This window comes from Echeneis naucrates, chromosome 21 (assembly GCF_900963305.1).
Source record: "Echeneis naucrates chromosome 21, fEcheNa1.1, whole genome shotgun sequence".
Taxonomy (NCBI): Eukaryota; Metazoa; Chordata; class Actinopteri; order Carangiformes; family Echeneidae; genus Echeneis; species Echeneis naucrates.
Genome location: NC_042531.1, coordinates 14,682,617 through 14,707,869, shown reverse-complemented (window position 1 = coordinate 14,707,869; position 25,253 = coordinate 14,682,617). Strand labels below are relative to the sequence as shown.

The window sequence follows — 25,253 nt, the reverse complement described above, 5'->3', positions numbered from 1 at the left end:
TGAGAGATGCATTGAATTTAAATTATGACTCAATATTTGGAATTGCAAAACAGTTAAGCAGGCGGCCACGAGTATAAACGGCCTATACCTTCCGCCGTTTCTTCACCTCGGCTCCAACCCGCCGTGACGCAACAGGTGTGGCAACGCGGCGCTGTTTGTCCCTACCCGGATGCCGTCAGAGCTCACCCCCCCCCCCCCCCCCCAACAACACTGAACTGTCAGACAACTTCTGCTTTCATTGCGGTGCACAGATTTGAATCAGTAAAATGCCTTAGTTCGGTGTAGGTGGCGTGACAGTGACTCACCGTTATCAGGACTCCGTTAGAGCTCTCCTCTGAGGCTTTCTGTCAGATTCACAGCCGCCGTTGGTAAGTTTAGTTAGCCTGTTTAGCAGCTGTAGCACGGTTCTAGCTAAACAGTGTTTACCAGCTCCGCAGTCTGACACAGCGACGATACAGACTTTTATGTTCAAGTTCAAAGAAGGTGATCGTGCTGTGGGTAAACGTGTCGACAGTGTCATACACAACAATAAGGTTTGCCTTTTTTCTATTTTTCTCACGTTAACAGAGTACGCAGGTTTGCTAATCAGTCAGTGTGAACGTTAAAAGCCTAAGGTGGACCGACTTCTAGGATCTATGTAATGTGCCTTATAAATAATAATAAATCAAGAGTGCACGTCTAAGCACTTTACACGTCTTCAGCACGCAACAATTGCACATTTTTGTAACTAGTTGTGTTGAGTATGGATTGGCTGGGACGTGCCAGAAATGCCGATACAGATCATAGTGAGTCCATTCATGATGGGAACAAACCACTCCCGCTCCCACAGTAATCAGTGGAAACGAGACCGGCCCTCAGCAGAGTGTATACCTCCGCCAAGGCCGACCAGCCATGTACGTGTCCTCTGGCCTCAAGTACATGTATTTACATCAAGGTCCAGACATAACGTCTGGATATTGTAAAACTAACCAAAACAGAACAACTAATGCAGAAATGTACCCCCTTGAACGCATCAAAGTGTATGGGCTTCTCCCCCAAACTTTTTGTTTATTTGTCCCACTGATCAACAAAGAAACAGACAATCACGAGGAAACGTAATCTCCTTGGCAGATGTAATAATGTATTGCTTAAACATCGTCTCTAATCGGTTACAAATGTCAAACCAGCTTTACACTTGAGTCTTTATTTTTGCAGCATATTGAAATGAATTGGTTTTCTGGATTATGCTTAGGCTATCCACAATTTTATAAGAAAACATAGTGAAGAAAGTGATCTGATCCTGATGCTGATCCGGTTGGCTACCAACTAAATGATCTCAGGCTTTATTACACATGTTAAATTTAACGTTGAGTCTATGTTTACTGTAATTTTTTTGGCAACCAGCACATGAGGCCAGATGAATCGAAAAGGCGTCAGAATGGAACAGTGGATTCATTTGTTTCCATCTGGTCTGCGTGAAGAGAAGACCGAGCATTGAAAAATGTTCATGAAAATGCCATCAATCTCCAGTGGAATGACAAGTCTGAGATAATGGAGAACACAGAAGAGAGGTATACACACACACACACACACACACACACACATTTTTCTTTTCTTTTTAAGGTTTAAATGAGACTAGACTTCGATCAACCAGCTGTAATACTGTAATAGCAGTTATAATACTGTTTAAATTGCTCAAAGTTCTTCTGTGATGAATAGTTATTTTTTAATTAATTTGCTGCTGTTCAGTCATTTATAGTAAGTATTTACAGTTCAGGCTATAATATTCTGTGTGTTGTATTGCAGCTTTGCAAAGGAGAAGGACCTCACGTCTCCAGAGCGAGGACTTCTCCACGTCTGGCACTCGGCAGGCCCTTTTGACCACCTCTGTCCAGAAAGAGTACTGCTTTCCAGGCCTGTTCTGCAGGCCACTCTTGGAGAACACCATGGGGTCCTGCTGACACAGGGTGAGTGTTAATTTATTGTGATTTAGGGCTGGGTAATTATTCAGTGCTGTCATTTGAAGGGTTAGACTGTTTCCTCATTCTTATTTCTATTGTTGTAGTTTCATGTATTGTTGATTTCTTCATACAAACAAATTAAATCTTGAAGAGTTGATCATATTCATCTAACATCTCCCAAAACAGTCTGGTCTTATGAAACAATGCAGTGGACAGGTTTCAGGTATTTTTGAAATAACTACTGAATATTGTAACATGGCGACATTAATGTTGCAGTAATTAATTATATTTTTTATTGTCTGGTATTGGAAAGAACTTTGGGAAGCTCAAGTATTTATGTCAATATACGGTTTTAGTTGCATAAGAAGCCCTCAAATTAGAAAATGTTGTGTTTTCTAATCAGTTGCTGTTGTCTTCAGGTGGTCAGGTGTATTCATTTGGGGAGCTCTTGTGGAGGGACCTGAGCATCCCTGTGTCTGCTCCGCTTCTGGAGGTGTCTCTGCTGGGGAAGCTGGTGGTCCATGTGGCTGCTGGTGGCTTCCACTGTGGAGCACTGACGGAGCAGGGCAACATCTACATGTGGGGAGAGAACACTGCAGGACAATGTGGGCTGACTGACCTGGGTGCAGTCAAAAACATTACAGGTTGGTAAACACCCCATAAATACCTCACTTTATGCAAGCATCCAAAACGGATATCTTCAGTTGTAAAATAAAACCCCACAAACAGCATTTGGACTCTGGATGTGCATTCATGTGACTCGCACCTTATATCAGTTTCAGAGCCGTGCTTGATTAGTGTAGTGGACAGTGAGGCCATTCCTCCAGCAGCTGTTCGTATTGTGGATCTAGCCTGTGGACGGGAGCACAGTCTAGCTCTATCATCCCAGAATGAGTTGTGGGCCTGGGGAAGTGGCTGCCAACTTGGCCTGGTCACAAATGCTTTCCCTGTGTTGAAACCACAGAAGGTAAGTTTGTGTAAAGTCACTGTATTGTAGCGTTCAAGACTCGCTCAACTGTTAAAAAGTCAGAATGAATACTTCAGAAACTCATTCCTGTCATGCATGATGATGTATTTATTTGATTTGATTTGATTGTATGTCATATTAATGTGGTCTGTTCACTTGCACATACATGCTGTCCACTCTGTTAAATACTGAATCATGTCAAGCTAAATGTGTGCATTTATTGGTGGTAAACTAATGATATTTTTTGTGTGTGAGCACTTATCATATTCAACCTAATCATCAATTTTGTGTTATTTCCTACCTGTGGTCCAGGTGGAGCACCTGGCTGGCAGACATGTGATTCAGGTACTTTCTCTTCATAATCTCCATGTTTTCAAATTAGAATTGCAAAAATACCAGCTCTATGGATTTTCTGCAGGTGGCCTGTGGTGCCTACCATAGCCTGGCACTGGTTCGCAGTTTACCTCCTCAGAACTACAATACCCAAAAGTGCCCTGAGAAGAAGGAGAGGGGCCAATCACCTCACTTCTCAGTGACAGGGAAAGAGGATATGTTCGCAGTTGATGAAGCTCACTACTGTCCACTGGGGGTGGAACTCAAGGATACCTTAACAAGAGAGGTAAGTATAATAATTAAGGAAAATTTGACAAATCAGATTATGGACATGGCATATATTTTGGTTGTACAGATTTTGTCAACAGCAAGACCACTGCATTCCTTTTGCAAGTATCTACCTTCTTTTTAGATGTCCAGCTGTTTCATCCCTAGTTAATGGCCAAACTTTACATTCTCAGACCTCTCCCATGAGAAGAGGCCCAAAACAAAGGCTTCAGCATGTGGCAAGGGCAGCTGGCAGCAGCCCTGGCTCTGGAGCTGGTTCATGCCCATTTTTTGAAGATGGCAAATCTACTACTAAAGAGTATGGTATCATATCATCTTCTCTTATTTGTCCTTCAGCTGTTTTACATCTTTGCATTTAATATTTATGTCTTCCATTACAAAATTTCAGGAAAAATGTCCAAGTTAGTGCCAGTCTCAAGCATGAAGGACTCGACATTGACCATCTGACAGAGGACAGCCCAAATTCCTTCTCACAGTCAGACTGGATGGCCAGCAAGAACTCAAGTTTTGCAGATGATACAGAGATCCAGAGCCTCCTCCAGAAACTCTCAGGTCACTCTTTAGATTCACAACAGACGTCGATGCCAGGGGATACTGATTCACTGAGCAGTCATACTTCAGGTTTGTCATGTATCTGTCTCTTTATCCTGTTTTGATGAATTTGTTGTGAATTGAGAGTATTAATTTGTTCTTTCATTTAATTTGTTACATTTTCATCTGCCACAGATTTAGTTTCATCATGGACATGTTCCCAAAATTGCTTTTGTGATTTCCTCATTTAATATCACTCACACGTCATTGTTTGCATTTTTAACCCATCTAACATTGTCCTCCTCTTCTTCCATCTTTCTCTCTAGATGACAGCTGTGTTTCCTCAACTCCTTCCATGGACATGTTCACTTCCAGCTACAGAGATGACTCATTGGTTAAGAGTCAGTCCACCATGTATGGCCAATTTTTTTGACAGCAAAGCATTATTTTGCTCAAAAATTTATAATCACAGAATATATGGTGCAGTTAATTAATATTTCAACTATGTATGTTATATATATATATATAAAAAAACTGTCACTCAAAGCTACTGAATTAATTGAAATGTATTAGTATGTATATGTACTACAGCTCAACCCAATTCACTTCCATGCTAAATCATTGTGCACACATTGAAAAGAAAAGCAATGAGTCCAGGGAATGAGAGAATAGAGGAATTTTCAGCAATGTGGATACACACCCAAAATTTGGTGCTTTGTCTACATCCAAAAACACTTTCACCTACATTGTATTTGCAACTTTATCTTCGTTCCTACAGTAACAGTGGAGTGTTTGGACCATACTCCTCTTCCTCCCCAGTGTGTTTGGAAGAAGTTCGGCTTCGTCTGGAGGCTGAAAAGAAAGAACTTCAGTGGCAGAAGAGCTCCAGTCTTACAAATATAAACCAGAAGGCGAAAACAGCAGCTAACAGGAGACGTTCACTGCCTGGAACACCCACCCATGGTAGGAATGGTTGGGTGTGAATAGCTTGACTGTACATTTAGGAAGTATGCTTATTTATTTTCTTGCAGAGTTTGATACAAAGATTGATTGCTCTACTTTCTGAGCTCTCAGTATATAGAATCAGGAAATAAGACAAAGACACATTTTCCAAGAAACATTTAAAGCATGATACTGCCTGTAAAACCCTAACCAGCATGTTAATTAGTAACAAATAGTAAAAAGGTCCAATTAGCTTTGGTGCTGGAGAATTTTTAAACTTGAAGAAAGCCAAACTAATCCTTTACCCTTGCCTCCAGTAATGCACAAAGCTAAGGTAACTGCTTCCAGGCATCATATTATGATACAGATTCATATGGATTTGTGAGGTATTAATCTTCTCATCTAGGTCTCAGCAAGAAAGCAAAAAAGCATATTCCTTTTAAGCTTTGGAGCGTTTATGGGTGCCATTTTTATGTAATTATGACTTCATGAGTAAAAATACACAGCACAATATATGGCCTATGCTGGCTTTTCAATTTGAGTCACTGAGCAACAATGGGTTCTCTTTCTTAGATCACCAGATTAGAAAGTTAAAGATCGTGGTTAAAGCATGCATATCATCACTTGATAAAATTATTGTTATCCTTATCTAGAGAAAACGTTATCTGCTTTCTCAAGATAATGCGATAATAAACCTGTTATCGGGAGAAAATGGCAATGATTAAACACGAACAATCATTAAGCACATTGCAGACAGGAGCATGGATTGAATACACCATTTGGTTTGTGGGGAAATTTCTGATCAGCAGTTTCAGAGGACTCAACTTCTCATTTTCTGGCTTGCCAAAAGTTTCATGAGAGTCAGAATGTAAGTCTATTACCAGTCAGTGTTGATCTGAAAGCCATCCAGGATTTGGATTTATTATTATTTTTTTAAAAAACTGGGTTAGGGCTGTTGCCTGACAGGAAGAAGGTGATGGGTTCAATTCCTGGGCCTGGGGCTTTTCTGTGTGGGGTTTGCCTGTTCTCCCTGTGCCTGCCTGGGTTTCCTCTCACAGTCCAAAGACATACGTGTCTAGGTTAATAGGCGACTGTAATTTGCCTGTAGGCAAATGTGAATAGCTGTTTGCCTCATTATTTGCCTATCTGTCACCCCTGAAAGAAATTGGCAACTGTACCCAAACCTTGTCTGACATACCAGATAAAAAAATACCAACTGAATAGCACTCATGAGTAAACAGCCTTTGTTTACCTATACAAAATCAATAAAAACAACGGAGACAGGGTGGGTTTCCTTGGTTCCTCAGTTGTTTTTACTGTGGTTTTTGTTGTTAATGGGATTTCCTGCTCTATGCCCCCTGGCCTAGCATTGACTGTTTTAGCCTCATCCCTGCTGGCTCCTTTGGAGATACAAGGATTTATGAATTGTTTCCAGAGGAGTCATAGGGGAGGGTTCATACCAAAACCTGTTGGGTGTGGTTTACTTGCATATAACCATGTGGCAAAGTTTATTGAGGCTGGTGAGTGAGTGAATTCTGTTGCAGTGAGTGTGGTGAGAGCACCAGAGCATTACCAGCTGTACTCTTTCATTATACAAATGGCGAGCAATTGAAGTCTGGACAGATGCTTTTATTTAAATAGTACATGAGGGATCATTTGTTAGAAACAGTACTTTTCTCAGGATTACCCCATCTGATAATTTTTTTTGTATATTTTTCTTTCAGGGTCTCCTCGGCGACAGCGGCATTGTGCCTGCAGGCCGTCCTCTGCTGGTGGGACCCAGACTGCAGCACATGAGGAGGCAGGAGATGGATTGCCATCTCTGGAGACTGAAGTATGGAGCTGGGGTCGAGGGTCAGAGGGCCAGCTTGGCCATGGAGATCAGCTTGCTCGGTCTGAAAACACAAACACACACTTAACATAATAAAAATACAAATAAAACGTCTTGTATCCTTGCTTGTATAATGGTCTAATCTAATGAAATTATTACATATTATATAATTTGTTTGGTTAACTACTCAATGCGAAAACAGCAATCTATTTAAAGTCACCTAAAGCACTTTAGACAAATCACATAATGGTAGTTTTTAAATGTCCATAGTAAATTTAATGATGAATTGAATGTGGCAGTATTTGGTTATTCAAAAAAATGTATGCAAACTTGTCAGGATATGAAAATATGGTAAATGTTAGACAAGCATCAGATGGTAAATATTATGATATTGCCATTTTACAGTAAAATACCAAAATAACGGATTTGAAATGTACTTTCATTTGCAAAGTCACGAGAAAGTAACACAAAGTTACAAAGTTATATCCACAGAATGGGATTAACTGTGTGTATTTGTGTTTATCTGTGTGTAGACTCCAGCCTTTGTGTATCAAATCTCTGACAGGGGAGGAAGTGATCAAAGTTTCTGCTGGGTCACATCATTCACTGGCGTTGAGTGCTCAGTGCCAGGTAACAGGCACACAGCATGAAAATACACACAATTATCATTTTATAGGCAAGAAATTTCAATGACATTTTCATTCAAGTTGAATTGGTCCACGCAATATGACCGCCACTGTGTGTTGCAGGTGTACTCATGGGGCAGCAACATGTGTGGACAGCTTGGTCATGGCAGCAGCCCTGTCACTGTTCCTCAACAGGCAAAGGTACAATAATCTGCAAGCTGTCACATTTGCTCCGTCATTCACACAGAAATTTATTTGTCTCTGTAATTTTACATTCAGTCCTTATTTACATAATCAATCAAATCATAGCCCCCTGAGAAAGTACTCAGTTCTGTGCCAGGAGGTGTTGACAGGACACTAAAGCATTTTTTAATATAAATATGAGGTAAAAAACCCATAAATGCCTAATGTTTGTCTATGGTGGGTCACTGTAGCTGTCTGACGGTCTCCGGGTTTGGGATGTGTCAGCTGGTCAGAGTCACTCCCTCCTCCTAGCTGATGGGGACTGTGTCCAGCCGATCCTGTTGTACTGTGGCCAGTGCCAAGAGTCAATGCCAGCGAAGAGTGAGAAATCACGAAAGTCATGCCCGAGGTCACCAAACACGGCAGAGAGTACAGTCAGACCAACTCTGCTTCCTCAGTGCATCGAGGTTTGTATGTTGAAAACACACAGAGCTGAAGTTTATTTTAGGCAGTACAGTTAATTAGCATTGATCAGTGTCTTGTATCACAGCATTCAATGGCCTAAGCTAATTTGCTTTATCGGTCTTTAGATGAACCTTCAAACTATAAAATTAAACGATGATGCCATAAAATAAGCATTTTTCAACAGACCTGAAATTGAAAGGGAGGGCGATGATGGGTTTAACTGCAACACCTGGGTGTATTTTTATTTTATTTTTTTTACATTTTGGAAATTGTTTACTAGAGTGTACAAGGTGTGGCACTGACAGGAAATTGTTATCAGACAAAAGACCTATAAAAATCAAACCAGAGATGTTCATTCTCATTGTATTGTTGCTTTATTTTTTAGCAAATGTCAGCCTATGTTAACTGACCATGAACTGATTAACTGTTTAGGTTAAGATTTAGGAATGTGTCTGTAACATGTTAAAATATACCAATATGCAGGAGTTGGGCCTGAACAGTCTGGTATGTGAAAACAAATACACACACACACACATACGAGTAACTCCACTGTTGCAAATTAGGCATTATCCTGCTTCTCCAGGATTACATAAAAAAGGTTTACATTATACATTCAAAAGGTTATTATTTTAAGGGTCAGCTGTAGAACTGAATCATTTGTTGGGGCATAGAAAAATGTGCTGTGAACGTGAATAATCTACAACTCTGGATTCAGACTGGTATTAAACTATTAAACTTCTTTAATACCACTCCAACTCAAGGACTAAAAAGCAGATGAAGAAAAAAAATCATAACAGATAAAAACCACAATAAACTAATTAAATTTATTGAAAGCCAAAGTGATTTTAATTTCCTTTGTGCACAGCAGTTAAGTGTTGTGAAACCATATTTAAATTGGACGATGGGCGTTGCAGCACAAAAAAAATAAGTCCAGTGCAATTTTTATAAATGAAAAAAACAAAAACACATTCTAATTTGTTTGTTCTTACTATGGACAGCCCACATTCCTTCTACCAATCTGCATGGTAGCCCACCTAACCCATCATGTCTGTCAACTCAATGTGAAACATTATTATAGTGTCCATGTATTAATGGTCTGAGTTTCCTGTGTGTTCATGTGTAGATGGGCTATATTAGCAGTGTGTGCAGTGGTGGTCAGAGGTGTGCAGTGTTGGCAGACCAGAATGTCATGGGTTTCATTTCCACTATCCATGAACTGGCATCCAAAGAGAGACACTTCTACTGCTGGTTAAGCAGCATCAGGAAGCTCCTCCTCAACCCACTACGCAACAAAGGTGGGTCTACCACCTGTGTGCTGTCTTTTTGTTGGTCAACCCTGTGAAGCATCTATTCTGACACAGTCATTCACTTGGTTGTTTAGAAAATTTGAATTTGATAGTCTTGAATGTAATGAAAACAGATGGTGAATGCAAAGGATTGGTGCGGCATGCATGATATGTATGTGTATTCTCCTCCACAGAAAGTGTGTGCTCAACACTAGGCGAGCCTCGCATTCACCTCTTTTTCTCTCTCTGTGAGAGTTTCGATCATCTGAATGCCCTGATCGGTCAAGACTCCACGTCACTCAACTACTTCTTGCATGATGTGCAGCGCTGCAATGTCACTACTCTTCCCCTGCTGACACACACTGACTGCTTCCTGGACAGTTACAAAAAGTAAGGTTCATGTTGTGTCAGATAAGTTCAGTGCTGACATCAGCCAAATTATGTCAGATGTTAGGTTTGATTCATTAAATAGAATAACTTAATTATAGAAAAAAAAAACATTTATAGAAATGAACTAAATACATAAAACTAAGAGGACAATAGCAAATTAATAAATATGAGCCAAATAATAACATAAATAAATAACATAAACACAGGTGTTACATTTATTTTTTGCTACTTAAGACTACCTTTGGGGACCAATTTCAGACTGAAGCCCAGTTAATTAAAGATGACGTGTCCAGTTGGGGCAAGCCATGTCCTAAATTAGCTCAGGATCTGTGTCTGCTTTACATCTCTGTCAGTGAAAATATATTCTACTAACCTATTTAAATGGTTTGGGGACAGATGGTGTTAAGTCTTCTTTTGAGTTTTGGTTTCATTCATACAATGTTCCAAATCCTCTTCTGTTAATTTAATTATTTTGTTTGCTATGATTGGTGGTTAGACAGAAATCGCTGGTCTGATTTCAAGCAGAACTCAATAATCTGATCAGTGAGTCTCAGGGCCAGAAGACAGAAGGCACTAGGGACTCAGTTTGTTTGCTGAAGGGCTTTTCTTTCTTTTTCTTGTCCTGCTGTATGCTGTTTATACTTTTCATTTTCCCATCATCTGCCACAGTTATTGGATTTTTATGTTTTCCTTTGTAATGTTTTGCTTAATGTTTGTTGTGAGTTGATCAGCTATTTTTTTTTTTAGTTCTATTGAGCTGTTTTCACTTTTTCCCCATTTTCACTCTTTTGTTGTGCTATATTTTTCCTCTCATCAGCATTTCAACAGCAAATGTCACTTCTTATCACCTCTTATGGCAACAGATCCCACATAGTTTATCTATACTGTATTTGACTGCATATATATGTTTTAATACAAGCTTCATTTTGCTCCATACAGTGTGGAAAACTGGCAAACACATGTAGAATTAGTCTGAAGTCTGAACTCTGTAACATAAGTTTAAGACATAAATTAGGTCAGCAAATAAAGTTAAAGCTTACAAGATTTCTGCTGACAGTTGATAGTGCAAGAATAAAAAGTGTAAAAAAAAAAAAAAAAAGAAAAACTTTCAGCATGAATGAAATAGCTCATAGTTACCTCTGACATGAAAAGATGGTAGAGAGTTTTTTTCCCCAGGGATTGGCTTTTTTCTACTTTATCTTGGATATGAATTAAAAAAAATGTCCCTGTCTCTCTCCAGGTACTGTTCTGCACTAGGTAACGTCCAGGTGATGGGTGGATTCCAGTCACTCCATAAACTCTCACTGTAAGCTCCTTTTCACTCGTGTGTTTTCACTTGAGGAGTCCCATTTGCTTCAGAAACAGACTCCTTGTTCAATTGTTTTTTTTTTCCCTTCAGTGTTAGCAGGAAAATAATGACTTTTGGTCAGCAAGGATTAGCTTCTATTGCCTGAAAACAGACACATAGGTAAATTCAGATATTGACAAGTAAGTCCTTGTTTCTCTTTGTGTATCTCTTTATTTTTCTGTCCAGTGAGTGTTTAGGCTCTCAGCAGATTACACTTGCTCAGCTGTGTGCTTCAGATCAGTCTGTCAGTGGTGACGTTGATCTGGTTTCCTTGATGTATTGGCCTCTGCAGCAGCTTCACCAATACAGTCGAGTCCTGCTCAAACTTGCAGCCTGCTACGATGTGGTAAGGATAAAACTGTGCTTGCTAACTCCATGCTTCCTTTACTCTTGTTTTCATTCACACTGTTTTTGGCCTTCCTTTTTTTCTTTTCACTTTGTTTTTTTTCTCACGATTGAGCAACTCTGTATATACTGTATGTTATGTAAGTCAATGTTGTTGCCACACTCTACTGTTCATTCAAATATGCAGTAAGTAAAATGAAATTTCTTCTCTTTCTCTGTCTGTTTCTCTCCCCCAGTTAACTGTAGAGTATCAGTATCTCCATCAGACTGCTAATCAGTATGAGTCCGTATACTTGTCACTGTTGAGGAGGAAGAAGGAGGCTGAATCTACATTCCTCTTCTGGAAGACTCACTCTGGAAAAATTGCTGTGAGCACAACTCTTTTCTTTGTCATTGCCCTGAAGTGGCAAACCACATCATCAACTGTGCTTCTGCAATTAATTTCACCACACAATTTTTTTTCACATCTCTTTCTCTCATAGAAACCATGCGATTTCTTTGTGAAATTTAAGTAAAATGTCTCCAAAGTGCTGAAATTACAAGCAAAAGCAATTCCCACGACAGTTTTACAATTGTGAAGGTGTAGCTGATGCTTTAGTGGTTAATGGCAATGAGTCATACACAGTTGATTTCAACAGTTTGTCGTATTTTTTTGTGTGGTCTTCAGGAGGTTCTGCGTCTCCCACACCGTCGTATAGTGTGTGAAAGCAGCAACAGATCTCTGACACTGCAAAAAGCTGGGCGCTTCTCCCACCACTGGTTCATACTGTTCAACGATGCACTGGTGCACACACAGGTACATGTGCAAAGAGAAAATCAGAACATTTGAAGGAAGTTACTATCATTAGTCACAACTGTCCCACAATGGACCAATGTTTCCTAATTAATTTAAGGTTCTTTGACATAGACCACTGACCACACCTCAAGTGGATCTGTGCGTTTGTCTCTGTCTGTCTGGTTCTTCTGAACAAGTATCTACTTGTTTTGCATATGAAGTTTAAATGTGTACACTGTCTTTTGTTCACTCAGGGTACCATTCCCTCTCAGAGCTTTGTAAGTATTTCTGACTCCAGTTGACCCAACTTCCCCTCCATTCAACCAGTTTAGCCAGCCTGACTTTTGTGCTTCACCAGCATAGGTGGCCTGGCTTCTGTTCAGTGTTCACTCTCTTGCGAGGTTCACATGACGGTGTTAATAAGCAAATAAATGAATATTAACACAGAACCTTTTGTAATGGTAAAGCAGCCCAAAATGTCCTCATTCCTTTTGCATTCAGAAAGCATTGGTTTTATTTGCAGAGGTCTTGAGCTACTACTTATCTGCTCAGATACACATAGCTAAAGCAAATGCAAACTTAAATTCTGTATCCATGAAATTTATGATATTCAGTGTCTGTTTTATAATTTTTTTGTTACATTCTTAGTGTTGTGTTTGTGTAAGATGTTTCTGATATTTATTCATATTCTAATAATTTATGTAAAGGAAGGTGGTATAATTGAATGCATTTTGGGCTCTGAGAACATTAGCATTGCAGATGTCCTGTGTTATTCATTCATTCATTCATTCATCTTCTTATCGATTTCTGGGTCGTGGGGGGTGCTGGAGCTAATCCAAGCTCACATTGGGTGAGGGCGGTTTACACTACTGGACTGCTCATCAGTCCGTTGCAGTGCCAACATAAAGAGACAGGCAGAGACGAACAACCACTCCCTCTCACCCTCAGCACTATGGGCAATTTAGGGCCATGGTGGGAGGAAACCAGAGTACTCAGAAGAAACCCACGCAGAGAACGTGCAAACTCCACACAGGAAAGCCCCAGGCCCGAGAACCGAACCTGCGACCTTCTTCTTGTGGGGCAACAGTGCTAACCACTGTGCTGTGTTAAAACTGTTTTATGTAATGCATGTTGTTCTGATGGCTGATTCTGTCCAAACCGACGTGTAGCTGCCACCAAAACAGGCTGAACAGGTGTGTGTTTAGAAATACTGTCATGATGCCTCATAGTCCATAAAAATGCTAGTGACAAGAAGCAACTAGCGGCTAATTCTCAAAAAAAACATCTTATCCAAGAAGACCATTCCAGATTAGCCCAGATGACAACGTCTACATTCTCAGAGGATAAAATATGATGCTTTGTCCTGTGTGTCTCTTCTTCTCTGCTTTGGGCTTGTTTCAGTATAAAACTGTTTCCTACTGAACTGTAACTGAGATCTTATAGCTTCCCTGTTTTTCTGATTGCTGTGAGGTGATGTGTTGAGGAATAGAGAGTGGTGAAACATCTCCAGTTCCTCCTCCTTGTTTTTGGTTTTGTCTTCCTGTCCTGTGTTGTGTACTAAATCTTTGACAAAACTGATACTTATTCAGTTCAACAGATACAGTACAAACTGATTTCATTGTTATCAGTCATTCTGTAATGCACACAAATTTTTTAGCTTCTCAACCTTTATAGAATCCTTTTTGGCTCATTTCAAGCTATACTGTTAAGGACATAAACTTGAATAGATTTCAATTAATGAAAAATGTATTAAAATATCATATATGAAATATCAATATGATATCAATATAAAAGTGAAAATGCCCAGGAGGAAACTGAAATATGTGTTTTATTTTTAACAGAATCAGGAAGATGTGCATATTGATTACCCATTTATCTCAATCGAGATTCCACACATGTACATACAGTAAAACTAGATTTCCACTGTTTTGTGCATGTGTGTGATATTAGCTTATGTAAGAATCAATATAGAATTTCCATTACATTGTATTCACAAAGATGGTAATATAATGGTAATATGTCATCCATAAAGAAGTGCTCTCATTGTATCTGTCCCTCTCTCCAGTTCTCATCACATCATGTCTATCCACTGACCTGCCTGTGGGTGAAACCAGTTACGGAAGATAGCAATGCACTGTGAGTTTGTTGTTTTTGAAAATCAAACTTGTGACTATCGTACCTAACATGAGGAATGCAAATGGAAAGTCAATAAACATGACGCATTTTTTCCAAGCCCCCATTACATAAGTACAGCACCTGCCTTGTTTGCTGATACCGTAATCATCTGTGGGCTTGAATGGATCTGTTTGAATGCTGGATTTTGAATTTGGGAAAGCTGGAGCTGGTCAAGCAGCAGCAAATACCACAGCTGAGTGTGACATGCTGATAAAATTCATTTTAAGTAAACTTGACTTGACACTTGCTACACTTTAAACCATAAAGCCCAAACAAAAGAACAATGTTTTGCCACAAACACATTTAATAGGGAGAAAAATTAGCTTTTAGAAGCCAACATTCGTGTCTTTATTGACTCTGGATTGATCCTATCTCCACTTAGCTAGCATCTAGTGGTGTTTCCCCAGGTCAAAGTAATAATGATCTTTGTTTTGTGTGTTTTTAGTTATGCCATCAAAATTACATGTCCAGAGGAGACTTTCACCATGGTGGCCTCAACACCACAGGAGAAGGTGTATTTATGGTTTATATGATTATTTTAAGTACAGTAAACAACCAGTAGTTTTAATCCAAAGTAGCTTTTTTTTTTGTTTGTTTGCTTGTTTGTTTTTCCTTTCTCTATGTAGAACAAGTGGCTACGATCTCTTAACCAAGCAGTGGATCAGGTGCTGGGGGGTGGAGGTCAGGGGTCATCACCTGGGGTGGCAGTGATGTCTCGTGCAGCTTCCTACACGTTCACTGGAGATGGACGGTTTAAAGATGCCCATTACCACGGAAGCTGGCTCGGAGGACGTGTTCATGGCCGGTTAGAGAGCATGTTGATTTGTTATTTTATGTGTGTGCGTTCAGTAATTTGATGTCCATCTCTACAACTTGAATATGCACCAAATAATGTTTTCTTATGGGTGTATTAATAAAACATATAAAGCATGCTCATTCCTTAGATGTTGGGGCGGTCCTTGATTTCTCCATAAAATGAGAGTATTAAAAATTAATAATATCAGTTTTGATTAGTTAGAATATGTAAAACTAGTAGTAATAGTTCTAGGATGAAGACCGAACTAAACAGATCACTTCCATTGGCTCGACCTGGGAGCAGCTCAATACTGGCTTTGTGCAAAATTGAATATGCAAAAAATAAAATAGAATTTCTTAAACAGAGGGACCATGAAGTGGCCAGATGGACGGACATACAAAGGGAACTTTAAGAATGGACAGGAGGACGGGTCAGTGCATTAACCTGATGTAGTACTGAAGAGCTGGCTCAAATGTTTCACTCTCAATGTAGATCATATCTCGGCTCTGATTTTTGCTGAACTTGTAGAAACAGAAAATAATTCATAATTAATTGATAATAATTAATAAAAAAAACTAATTATTTCAGGAATCGTAGCATAATTTACTGAATTGCAATAGTACTGTTATATTTTTAATTTTGTTTCCAGCTATGGCGAGTGTATAATACCTAACAAAGTGCTGAATAAACCAGACAGCTACCAGGGAAACTGGAAAGATGGCAAGATCCATGGGTTTGGCAAGTACAAGTTAGTACACTGTTTTCTTTTAACTGTGTAGTGACAACTGAGCTGTATGTTCTATCTAGTAAGGCCACAGAGGAAGATTTTTAATCACCAAAGTCATCTGAATAATCTGAAACATCATGTTTTAAGTCAGTGGGCTGTTTTGGAACTGAGAATATAGCGGTGTTAGTGTACTTAAACACTTGAGCTTTCTGAGCATGTGTTCCCATCTCTGCACGTTCTGCTCAGATATGCCAATGGTGAGGTATACGAAGGCTGTTACTACGAAGGCCAGCGGCATGGTTACGGCATGCTGAGCTCTGGTAAACGGATCAGGGCATCGTCCAGTGTTTTCATTGGCCAGTGGCTTCAGGACAAAAGGACAGGATATGGCGTCTATGATGACATCACCAGGTCTGATGAATTTTTCTGCTTTGAACCTGCTTTAAATGTATTGAAGCAAACTGGATATCCATATTTGTTATGTGTCCTTTCCCAAGAAAAAACACTTATTTGTCCTGAAACCTAGGAGACTGAAATGTTACATTCTTTTCCTAAGAAATGATCAGGTCCAATTTCATAGTGTCAAGTCCTACAGGGAGAAAATGGCCCCACAGTGTTAGGGTTAGAGACCTACTCTTGAAGAAGCATTTGTTGACAGATGAATATTTAGCAAGACTTGTTTTTTAATGATCATTTTTGTGAGATCTTTAGTCCCTGTTCTTGTGTGTTTTTCCCAGAGGCGAGAAGTACATGGGTCTGTGGCTGGATGACCAGAGGCAAGGTAGTGCTGTGGTTGTCACCCAGTATGGAGTGTACTTTGAAGGGACCTTCAAAGAGAACAAAATGAGTGTAAGATCATGTTTAAATATTTGCTCTCATCATACTCACATATGCATTTTTAGATATAGACATCCAAATGTAAATACAAATGTTAGCTGTGTTGATGAAGAACTCTGTGTGAGTTTTCCACTTGAGAGAAATTTTTATAATTCCACAAAAAGAAGAATGGTGGGTTGCTCAATGACACATAGAGATTTGACATCAGACACTGTTTACCTGCTGTTGGCTAAGTTGATTATAAACACACTGATAAAGATTTGTATTCTTATTTTTGACGAATATGGGATTTCTTCCTTTTCTTTCTTTCCTTTTACATTTATTTTCTTTAAGTATGTTCAGTGAGACAGTGGTTACTGCAGTATCTTCCACTTATTCCACAAATTCCTTTTTAAATTATTGATGCAAAATGTTGGGCACAGACTATGGATAGACTCTATATTTTATTTGCATCTTTTCTAAACAAACATGAAAAATACATGCGCATTTGATAAAAAAAAAGATCTTACGGTATAACAATTACCTTTGTGCATTTGTCTTACAGTTGTATAAACTTTGATGTAATGTGTGTTTTCTCTCAGGGTTCAGGGCTGTTGTTGTCAGATGATGACACATACTTCCATGGGGAGTTTTCTGATGACTGGACCATCAATGGCAAGGTAGAAAAAATGTCTTGCTTATCTGTGGGCTCTATGTCAGTAAAAGTCTTCTTTTGATGTCTAACAGCCCTTATACTGGGACAAAATTTCCTTGTTTAGGACTGCAGGGGTAATTAGAAGGAAGGTTGCTTATCTTTTCATCTGTGCATACTTAATTTAAACTAAAATTAAGGGTTGGGGTTAACTGCAGAACAACTATGTTACACGTATCAACAGCTATAAACTGAAAATAATTCCATACACAATAACTAATCCTTCTTTTTCTTCTTCAGGGAGTTTTGTCCTTGGTCAACGGAGATTGCATAGATGGCCAGTTCAGTGGAGAGTGGAGTGCAGGATTGAAGGTGGTTGGAACATACACCAAACCAGCCATCAATGAACCTGAAAACAAAGAGAGAAGCAGGCTGTTGTGAGTTCTGCTTTCCACTACTTTAATTTAGGAATTAGGCTGTAGGATTTGGCATGCTAATTCTGAATGTAAGAATGAAATTGAAAGCAATGGACTTGATCAGACACATGACAGGTCGTATAAATATGAAACATTCTGTATCAAGACCTTAATTTTCTTCTTTTTATTTTAAAAATGGGTGCGTGTGCAGCAAGCTGGGACAATATGTGGTGCCTGCAGACCAGAGGTGGGGCTGTGTGTTTAATGAGTGTTGGAGTCGCCTGGGCTGTGATACAGCTGGAAGAGGAGAGAGGACTAAAGCCTGGGAGAACATTGCTGTTACTATAACAACTGCACGGCGACACAGGTGGACACAAACACACACAAAATCATATTTAAGAGTTCATTTTATGGTTACTTCTAAAATATGGTGATAAACATGTCTGTGTGTTTATGGATGCAGCCCAGGCCTCAGTAGGTCCCAGAGCAAAGTGTTGGAGTGTTTGGAGTTTATTCCTCAGCATGAAGAATCAGTCACGACTGCAAACTACGATAACATACGTAGATATCTCATCAAGGTAAAAGTGAACTGCCTATATCACTGTCTTTCTGCTCATCTGTACATTGATTTGTCCATTAAAACGTGATGCTAAATAAGCTAAGACATGAGAAGAGAGTACCATAGATATATAGTAATTACAGAATATATGACGTGGGTGTGGTTACTGTTTGTTTATCTAAAACCCACCTCTTGATTGATATTTCATAAATGCATATGTTTAGACTTAGATTGGTCAGAGTCACTATTAGGAAGAGAGAGAGAGTAATAGAGGAAGTTTAGAGTCTAAAATTGTCTTACACTCAATGTAATTGTGGCCTAACTACATCACTTGGGAAAGAAATTATTCTGTGCAAATGTCTGTTCTGATGATGTGGTTTCATGGTAGTTCAGACCTTCAGAAAGACTCTTAATAGGCCGGTGCTTTGGAAAATTATTCTATTTTATGTTTAACCATTAAAGTAATGATTCCATGAAGAAGATAATAAAGTAATCCAGTGTTTCTCCTCGTGATTACAATGCAAAACAAAATAATTATGGCTTGCTAGAAACAGTCAGAGGTCAGACAGTGTTTTTGCCTACTTGATACTTCACATTGACATAGTTTGAAGTTTCTACGTCTCTGTGGTTTCAGGCATGTGAGACCCCCCTCCACCCTCTCGGATGGCTGGTGGAGACGTTGGTGACAGTGTACAGGATGACTTACATCGGCGTGGGATCCAACCGCAGGCTGCTCAGTCAGGCTGTCCAGGAGGTTTTGGCTTACCTCACACATTTCAACAGCATTGTCAGGTTAGAGTCATCTCCTCAGCTCTCTGTTTTGTTTGCATCTCAGTCTGCAGGTAAATCCTTTGTTTTCAGCAACGTAACGATATTTAAAGACCAGAATCACTTGTTTCAAAGATTTCTCTGTGAACAGAGGGATGGTCTTCTCAGCAGCATGTCATGTAACCCTCGCCACAGGAAGAAGTCCAGAGTTATTCACTTGAGCTTGTCATTAACAAGCTCAAGATTTAGACAACAAAGTGAGGAAACGTGTGGTTTCATTTAATTTATTAATCTTTCCATCCTCACTCCTTGTTATGGGAGCAGATGGAGGTGCAGCATTGGCAAACATGTTTTTCAGAGGAGGAAAGAGGAGGTTCCCAGAGGAGTTTGGGACAAGGATTCACAGGTGTATTAACACAGTGTTGTGGAAACTTTGCAGAATTATCAATAACATTTTGGAGCAGTAAGCAAAGCGCCTGCAGAAACAGATCGACAATACTAGCGGCATGAAAGTATACAGCATTCATGTTTTTTCAAAAATAAAAAACATTTGTATAGAATCAGATTCCAGAAAAGCGTGGTCCATTTTTTTCTGTGCCAACTGGGTTTTCTTGCACAGTTACAATTATTACTTATTATTACTTATTACCATAGTATGAGCCTGAGCGTCTCGGGGATGTCAGACATGTAGTACCTATGGTCTTACATATCGCTGTTGTTCTCTCCCTCATGTTTCTTCTTCTTCTTACCTATGTGAAATAGAAAGCATCCCAAGTAATCCAAGCCAATCCAAGTGGGGAAACCGTTTGGGAGGGGGAGACAATAGTTAAATTTTTGTCTGCGTGCCATGTTCACAGTTAGTGTTATTATCATCAGTATCACAAAAAAGATACAGAAACAATCAAAATTCAATAGATATTAGATGTGTAATAGATGTAAACAATTGCATTTTAATAAGTCAAATACATTGTTGCCTGCAGGTTTCTATTTCCAGGGTTACCAGAGGATGGTGGCATCATCCCAGATCCCCCCATCTCTCCATCAACAAGCAGATGTGTAGCTAACTCATTAGAGCAAGGGTGAATGTCCACTCACACACACACAGAGCTAGAGTAGTAATTGCCATTTGAGCAGACAAAATTTGTAATTTGAAGAAGATGATGACATTCTTCTAATTTTATCCATTTTATATAAATAAGACCCAGCCAGATGGCTTTTCTTAGTGGGTTATCACTTGCTGTACATCAAATTCTGGTCTCTCTTTCTCTCCTCTTCCTCCACCTTTGTTCTGCAGTGTTGTGGTGTTCAGCTCTTCCTCTCTGCTCCTCCCTCTGCTGCTCCCTCAACTCTACCCCCCTCTCTTCACCCTGTACTGCCTGCAGCAGGAACAAGAGGAGGCCCAGTACTGGGAGCGCATCCTCCAACTAAACAAACAGCCTGACCAGTCGCTGCTCAGTTTCCTGGGAGTGCAGGAGTAAGTTTGCAAATGCAACACACACATTTCCATTTCCTATGTGTAAACCCAGAGAGAAGGTGGTTCGAGCCAATTTTAAATTCACAGACATAGAATCGTTCCTTTCATAACATTTAAATATCACATTTCAAATTTTACATTTAAAAACTTTCTCACAACTAGTTTATTTAGAATTTCTTATATTGTTTGTGTTAAAGTTATTTTTTCATTGTTGTAGGAAGTTCTGGCCAGTATGGATGTCAATTTTGGGAGAGAAAAAGCAGGTTAGATACAAATTCTATTTTTCTTTTTTTTTTCTTTTTTTTACTTTTTCTCCCTTTTCTAATTGTAAATAAATCCTGTCACTTTCTATCTTTTGGTTCATCTGTCTCTTACTACTACAAATATTAGAAGTTGCCTATAGTTCTTGCATAAGTTTAAGATGTGCTTATGTGTAGAGTGTGTTCTACAGTCAAATCTGTAATGTTAAAAACAGTTTCTCTGCTTCTTTTTCAGATAGTATCCAGCAGTAAAGATGCCTGCTTTATTTCTGCTGTGGAGACACTCCAGCAAATCAGGTTACTGTGCCGCCATGATTCAGATGAAATGATCAGTCCTACTTGACAAAAAAGCATATCAGAACATGATCTATGAAGCTTGGCATCATGTTTGAGTTCTTTAGTTAAACAAGGTATTACAGTTTTTACACCAGAATTTTGTTGTGGTATTTGACAAACTTTTGCATTAGTTCTTGTCATGACTAAATTCATAGTGGAATGAAGACCGTTGATCATCAGTACCCAATAAATCCAACCAATGTCAGACCTGATATGGCATGACATGGCAGATTAGTCTGACAGTATCACACAGCTCAACTCACAGCATGAACTACATAAAAAATCATACATTATCATGTAAATGAAAGACTTAAATGTTAAAATATTTGTCCTCCTGCGCAAACAGTACCACCTTCACTCCATCAGACAAACTCCTGGTCATCCAGAAAACGTTTGAGGAGTTGACCCAGGAAGTTAAACCTATGCTGGATGATGACTTCCTGTGGTGCATGGACGACCTGCTCCCCCTCTTCATCTATGTGGTTATTAGAGCTAGGTGTGTTATCAAACACACACACACTTTGTTTGTAGATGTTGGGGTTAATGGCTAATTGTCACACTTGATTTTCTGTACTCTTTCTCGTGGTCATGCCCTGACTATTTTTTCACTTTTTAGCTACATGTTAGTGACCAAATGTTCTAAAAAGAACAATGATGTGGTCAGTCACTTTATTGGTTAACTTCATTCACTTGTAACTCTGTGCTGCTTCCCAGGATAAGGAACCTCGGAGCTGAAGTCAGTCTGATAGAAGATCTGATGGACCCCAATATTCAGCATGGAGAAATGGGACTAATGTTCACAACACTGAAGGTAATGAGGGCTATCTTTGTTACATAAATCTAATTCTAACCTCTAAACCAAATCTGAACCATCAAAGAGCCGTTTAAACTTGTGGACTTCAACAATTTGGTCCCACAAATGGCAACGTGTGTTTAAACGTGTCCCTTTCTCTCTGCTGCAGGCCTGCTATATACAGATCCAACACGAATCGACTATATAAGAACGGCAACAGTCAGTGGGATGTGTGAACTGCAGTGGTGATGTGGCCACTGGGAAGCTGTGCTGACCTCCTGTCAACGCAGAAAATAATGTATGACACTGTGATCAGTGTTTGGGGGGGGAGGTTTCAGCACTCCAGGGTGGCTTGTCTTCAGTATTCAAAAGGAAAGTAACTCCCTCTTGTGGACATGTTACAAAACTGCCGTATCATTAACATGGGAATGCAGCATGTTGCTACTGTAGATTTTCAACAATCCTTTTGCTCTGTTTCCTCTTGAGTTCAACAATGGTCATCACAAACAGCACTGCAGTTTACCTTCATTTTAAATGCTTTTCTCTTTAAATTTTACAGCATTTTCCTAAAGGATCATTTATGAGAATATACAACAGGATCCCTGTGACGTTTCATCTGCTTTCTAGGAAAACACTCCAGGTGAATAATACCACTTTTTAAAGGGAAAATTGCTCACTAATAACTGAAATAATGATGGAAATATGTTGATGACACTTGGCCTTAGCCATAGCAGATTGAGACACACTTTTCAAGTATACGTACCCATTAAAACTGAGTATAGTCAAAATTGACTTAAGTGTTATAACTACTGTTTTGTTAAATGGCCCGTTGAGATTGCTGTTTGTCAACACAAACTTCTGACTGAACTGTTGATGTTGACTTTTAGATAGTTATATGAACATTTCACTGATCACACATGGAGTCTAATATAGCAGGGACAAACTCCCCCTTAGCAGAGCTCACACATTTTGGACAAAAGGCACGCAACACCTCAGTTGTGGTTTGATATTTTTTCCTCAGTAAACCGTAACAGTGTGTCCCCGCAAACATATATTATATGCAGATGACTTCATTTGTTCGCACTGAAGTCATAAAACGTCTTTATCATTTCCTGTTATTTTTTTTAATGCAAGAGAAATAGTTCAAAACATCAAACATCAAAATTATTTTTATTAATTTATTTATTTTGATTTTTACCATCCTTCAATACAAATCCAACTTATGTGTCCTCCAAAATAGTCACAACATTTTTGTCTCACTTGACTTCTGCTATTGAGATCTAGTATAGAGCAAACTGAGCAGTGGCAGAGTAACATGTCACTGCAGCGGGAAATGATTTTTCCTTGATTTAATATAACTAATGAGGGAACACTGTGTGTGTGTGTGTGTGTGTGTGTGTGTGTGTGTGTGTGTTATTTTGAAACAACACTATTTTTTTTATTAGGGGGTAAACAAGTGTGTCCTCAAAAACTAATGCATGGTGTGTGAGAGTGAGAGAGAGAGAGAGAAAGAGATAAATGGCATATTCTGAACAAATTTTTCAAGGAGGAACATTTTTAATGTTTCACTTTTTTCAATGTAGACAAACCATGATAGCGTATATAGAATATATAGATTATATACAGTACATGTATGTATGGACCTCCATCTAGAACATTTTGCTTTGCTCTCTTTGTTCATGAAATGAAAGAATGAAAAGGACAATTTCTGTGAAATATGGTTAGGAGGTCAGCCTATAGTAAATTAAGCATCCACTATTTTTTATAGACATTTGTAAGACAAACTAGGGAAAAATGTTGCCCATTTTATAACCTCCAGATTTAGCTAAATGAAATTAATGTGCCAATTGAAATTATTTTTCTACCAAGGTTATACAAAGTTGCAATATAAATTGCACTGGTCATCTGAATATTTTAAATATAAAAATAAGTCTAACTTCGTAATTTAATTTGCCTCCATCAAACCATTAAATTGGTTTAAAATGGATTATGTTATTTGATCTAATTTCAAACTGATCTTGATTATCAGAGCTCCCCAATGATATTTTGTGGTATTTAAGATAAAGATCTAATCTCATCATACAACAATGGACCTTTGGAGTAGCTACAGTCACAATGCATCCATCATGTTAATGACTGTTGATTATCTGAGCTTTTTGTGTTGATGTCAGGGATCAAACAGACTCAGGTTGAATGTACGAAACAACAAACAAATTGCCAAAATAACAAAAGAAAGCAGTTGCTGGAATCAAAATATTCTTTCTCCAATTTTCACTGTTTCAGTTATTGAATTTTCTCATTAGTGTGTGTCTGTACTGTATTTATGGTCGATCATGTTTTTGAAACAGGAAAAAAAAATGTGTCAGGTCATTTTCTCCAATGTTACCACTGATGTCTTGTATAATACAAATGTAACATCAAAAGATTAATGATAAAATGCATATGGTTGATGCCTCTGGCCTTCATTAATATAAGATGAAAAGGTTAATCCAAGTGATTTTTCATTATTCACTATTATTTTGTACAATGATGCAGTTTGGGCAGAATGCCCCTCTTGGTGCAGTGTTTCTTATATGAAAAAAAAAACTAATTGAATGGAAAGAAATTATATCTTCTAAAATAATCATAAGAAACTTAGGTGCACATAGTGTGTAATTAATAAGCTAAAAGATGTAAAAATCTGAATTTCTTGGAGGTGTTGGACTAAAACATAAACTGAGTGAATTTTTCACTGAAGTGTAACTTTTTTAACTGTATTTTTGTATCTACACATATTTGTATGAATGGTGATCAACTAAGGGACTTATACAGAATGTAAACTAGTGGAGAAACTCAAAAATAGTAAATGAATAAATGCATTAAAAGGGAAATAAATCTGGTTTAAATTTTTTTCAATGTCTCTTGATGAAAAATATTTTTTCATTTCTTAATGTTTGGAATTGTGAGTCAACTAGTTATTAGTTATGTTCAAAGTGAAACAGATTTTTATTATTTGTAAATCTGTTTTTATTTTATCATTTTTTTTTGCTCCTGTGATGTTAAAATGTGTTCTGTAGGAAATACCTTTCCATATCTCCTCCTGTTCACTCAGTATCTCGCAAACATTGATTTCCTGTCATGTTTGCGATGACCAATATAAAGTTGCAGTGAAGGTGCAATCAGTTGTGCTCAGAAAATCTGGAATTAGATTTTTGGCTCATTTCAAATTTGTCAAACTGGAATAAAAATGCT

The 25,253-nt window shown here is 38.6% G+C and overlaps 1 protein-coding gene across 1 annotated transcript; it reads left to right on the top strand.

Moving 5' to 3' along the window:
* Positions 1 to 208: 208 nt before the first annotated feature.
* Positions 209 to 25,253, top strand: LOC115061734 (alsin-like). The gene is made up of 40 exons (XM_029530222.1): positions 209 to 533; positions 1,384 to 1,550; positions 1,786 to 1,946; positions 2,360 to 2,584; positions 2,717 to 2,907; positions 3,220 to 3,252; positions 3,326 to 3,526; positions 3,702 to 3,826; positions 3,917 to 4,149; positions 4,386 to 4,473; positions 4,838 to 5,022; positions 6,726 to 6,894; positions 7,366 to 7,462; positions 7,582 to 7,659; positions 7,893 to 8,108; positions 9,230 to 9,401; positions 9,587 to 9,782; positions 11,023 to 11,088; positions 11,317 to 11,476; positions 11,712 to 11,843; positions 12,143 to 12,271; positions 14,316 to 14,386; positions 14,871 to 14,937; positions 15,052 to 15,230; positions 15,586 to 15,651; positions 15,871 to 15,969; positions 16,195 to 16,359; positions 16,686 to 16,797; positions 17,367 to 17,444; positions 17,717 to 17,853; positions 18,044 to 18,199; positions 18,296 to 18,410; positions 19,026 to 19,183; positions 20,140 to 20,238; positions 20,454 to 20,633; positions 20,851 to 20,896; positions 21,129 to 21,190; positions 21,576 to 21,725; positions 21,944 to 22,040; positions 22,192 to 25,253. Exons 2-40 carry the CDS (start codon positions 1,531 to 1,533, stop codon positions 22,228 to 22,230), a joined length of 4,953 nt encoding a protein of 1,650 aa, XP_029386082.1. The 5' UTR covers positions 209 to 533; positions 1,384 to 1,530; the 3' UTR covers positions 22,231 to 25,253.

Excerpts from the sequence above, each read along its gene's own strand:
- LOC115061734 (XM_029530222.1), top strand. The coding sequence starts at position 1,531 with ATGGAGAACACAGAAGAGAG. Across the intron at positions 5,023-6,725 it reads GCCTGGAACACCCACCCATG|GGTCTCCTCGGCGACAGCGG; the intron begins GTAGGAATGGTT and ends TTTTTCTTTCAG. Across the intron at positions 18,200-18,295 it reads ACAACTGCACGGCGACACAG|CCCAGGCCTCAGTAGGTCCC; the intron begins GTGGACACAAAC and ends TTATGGATGCAG.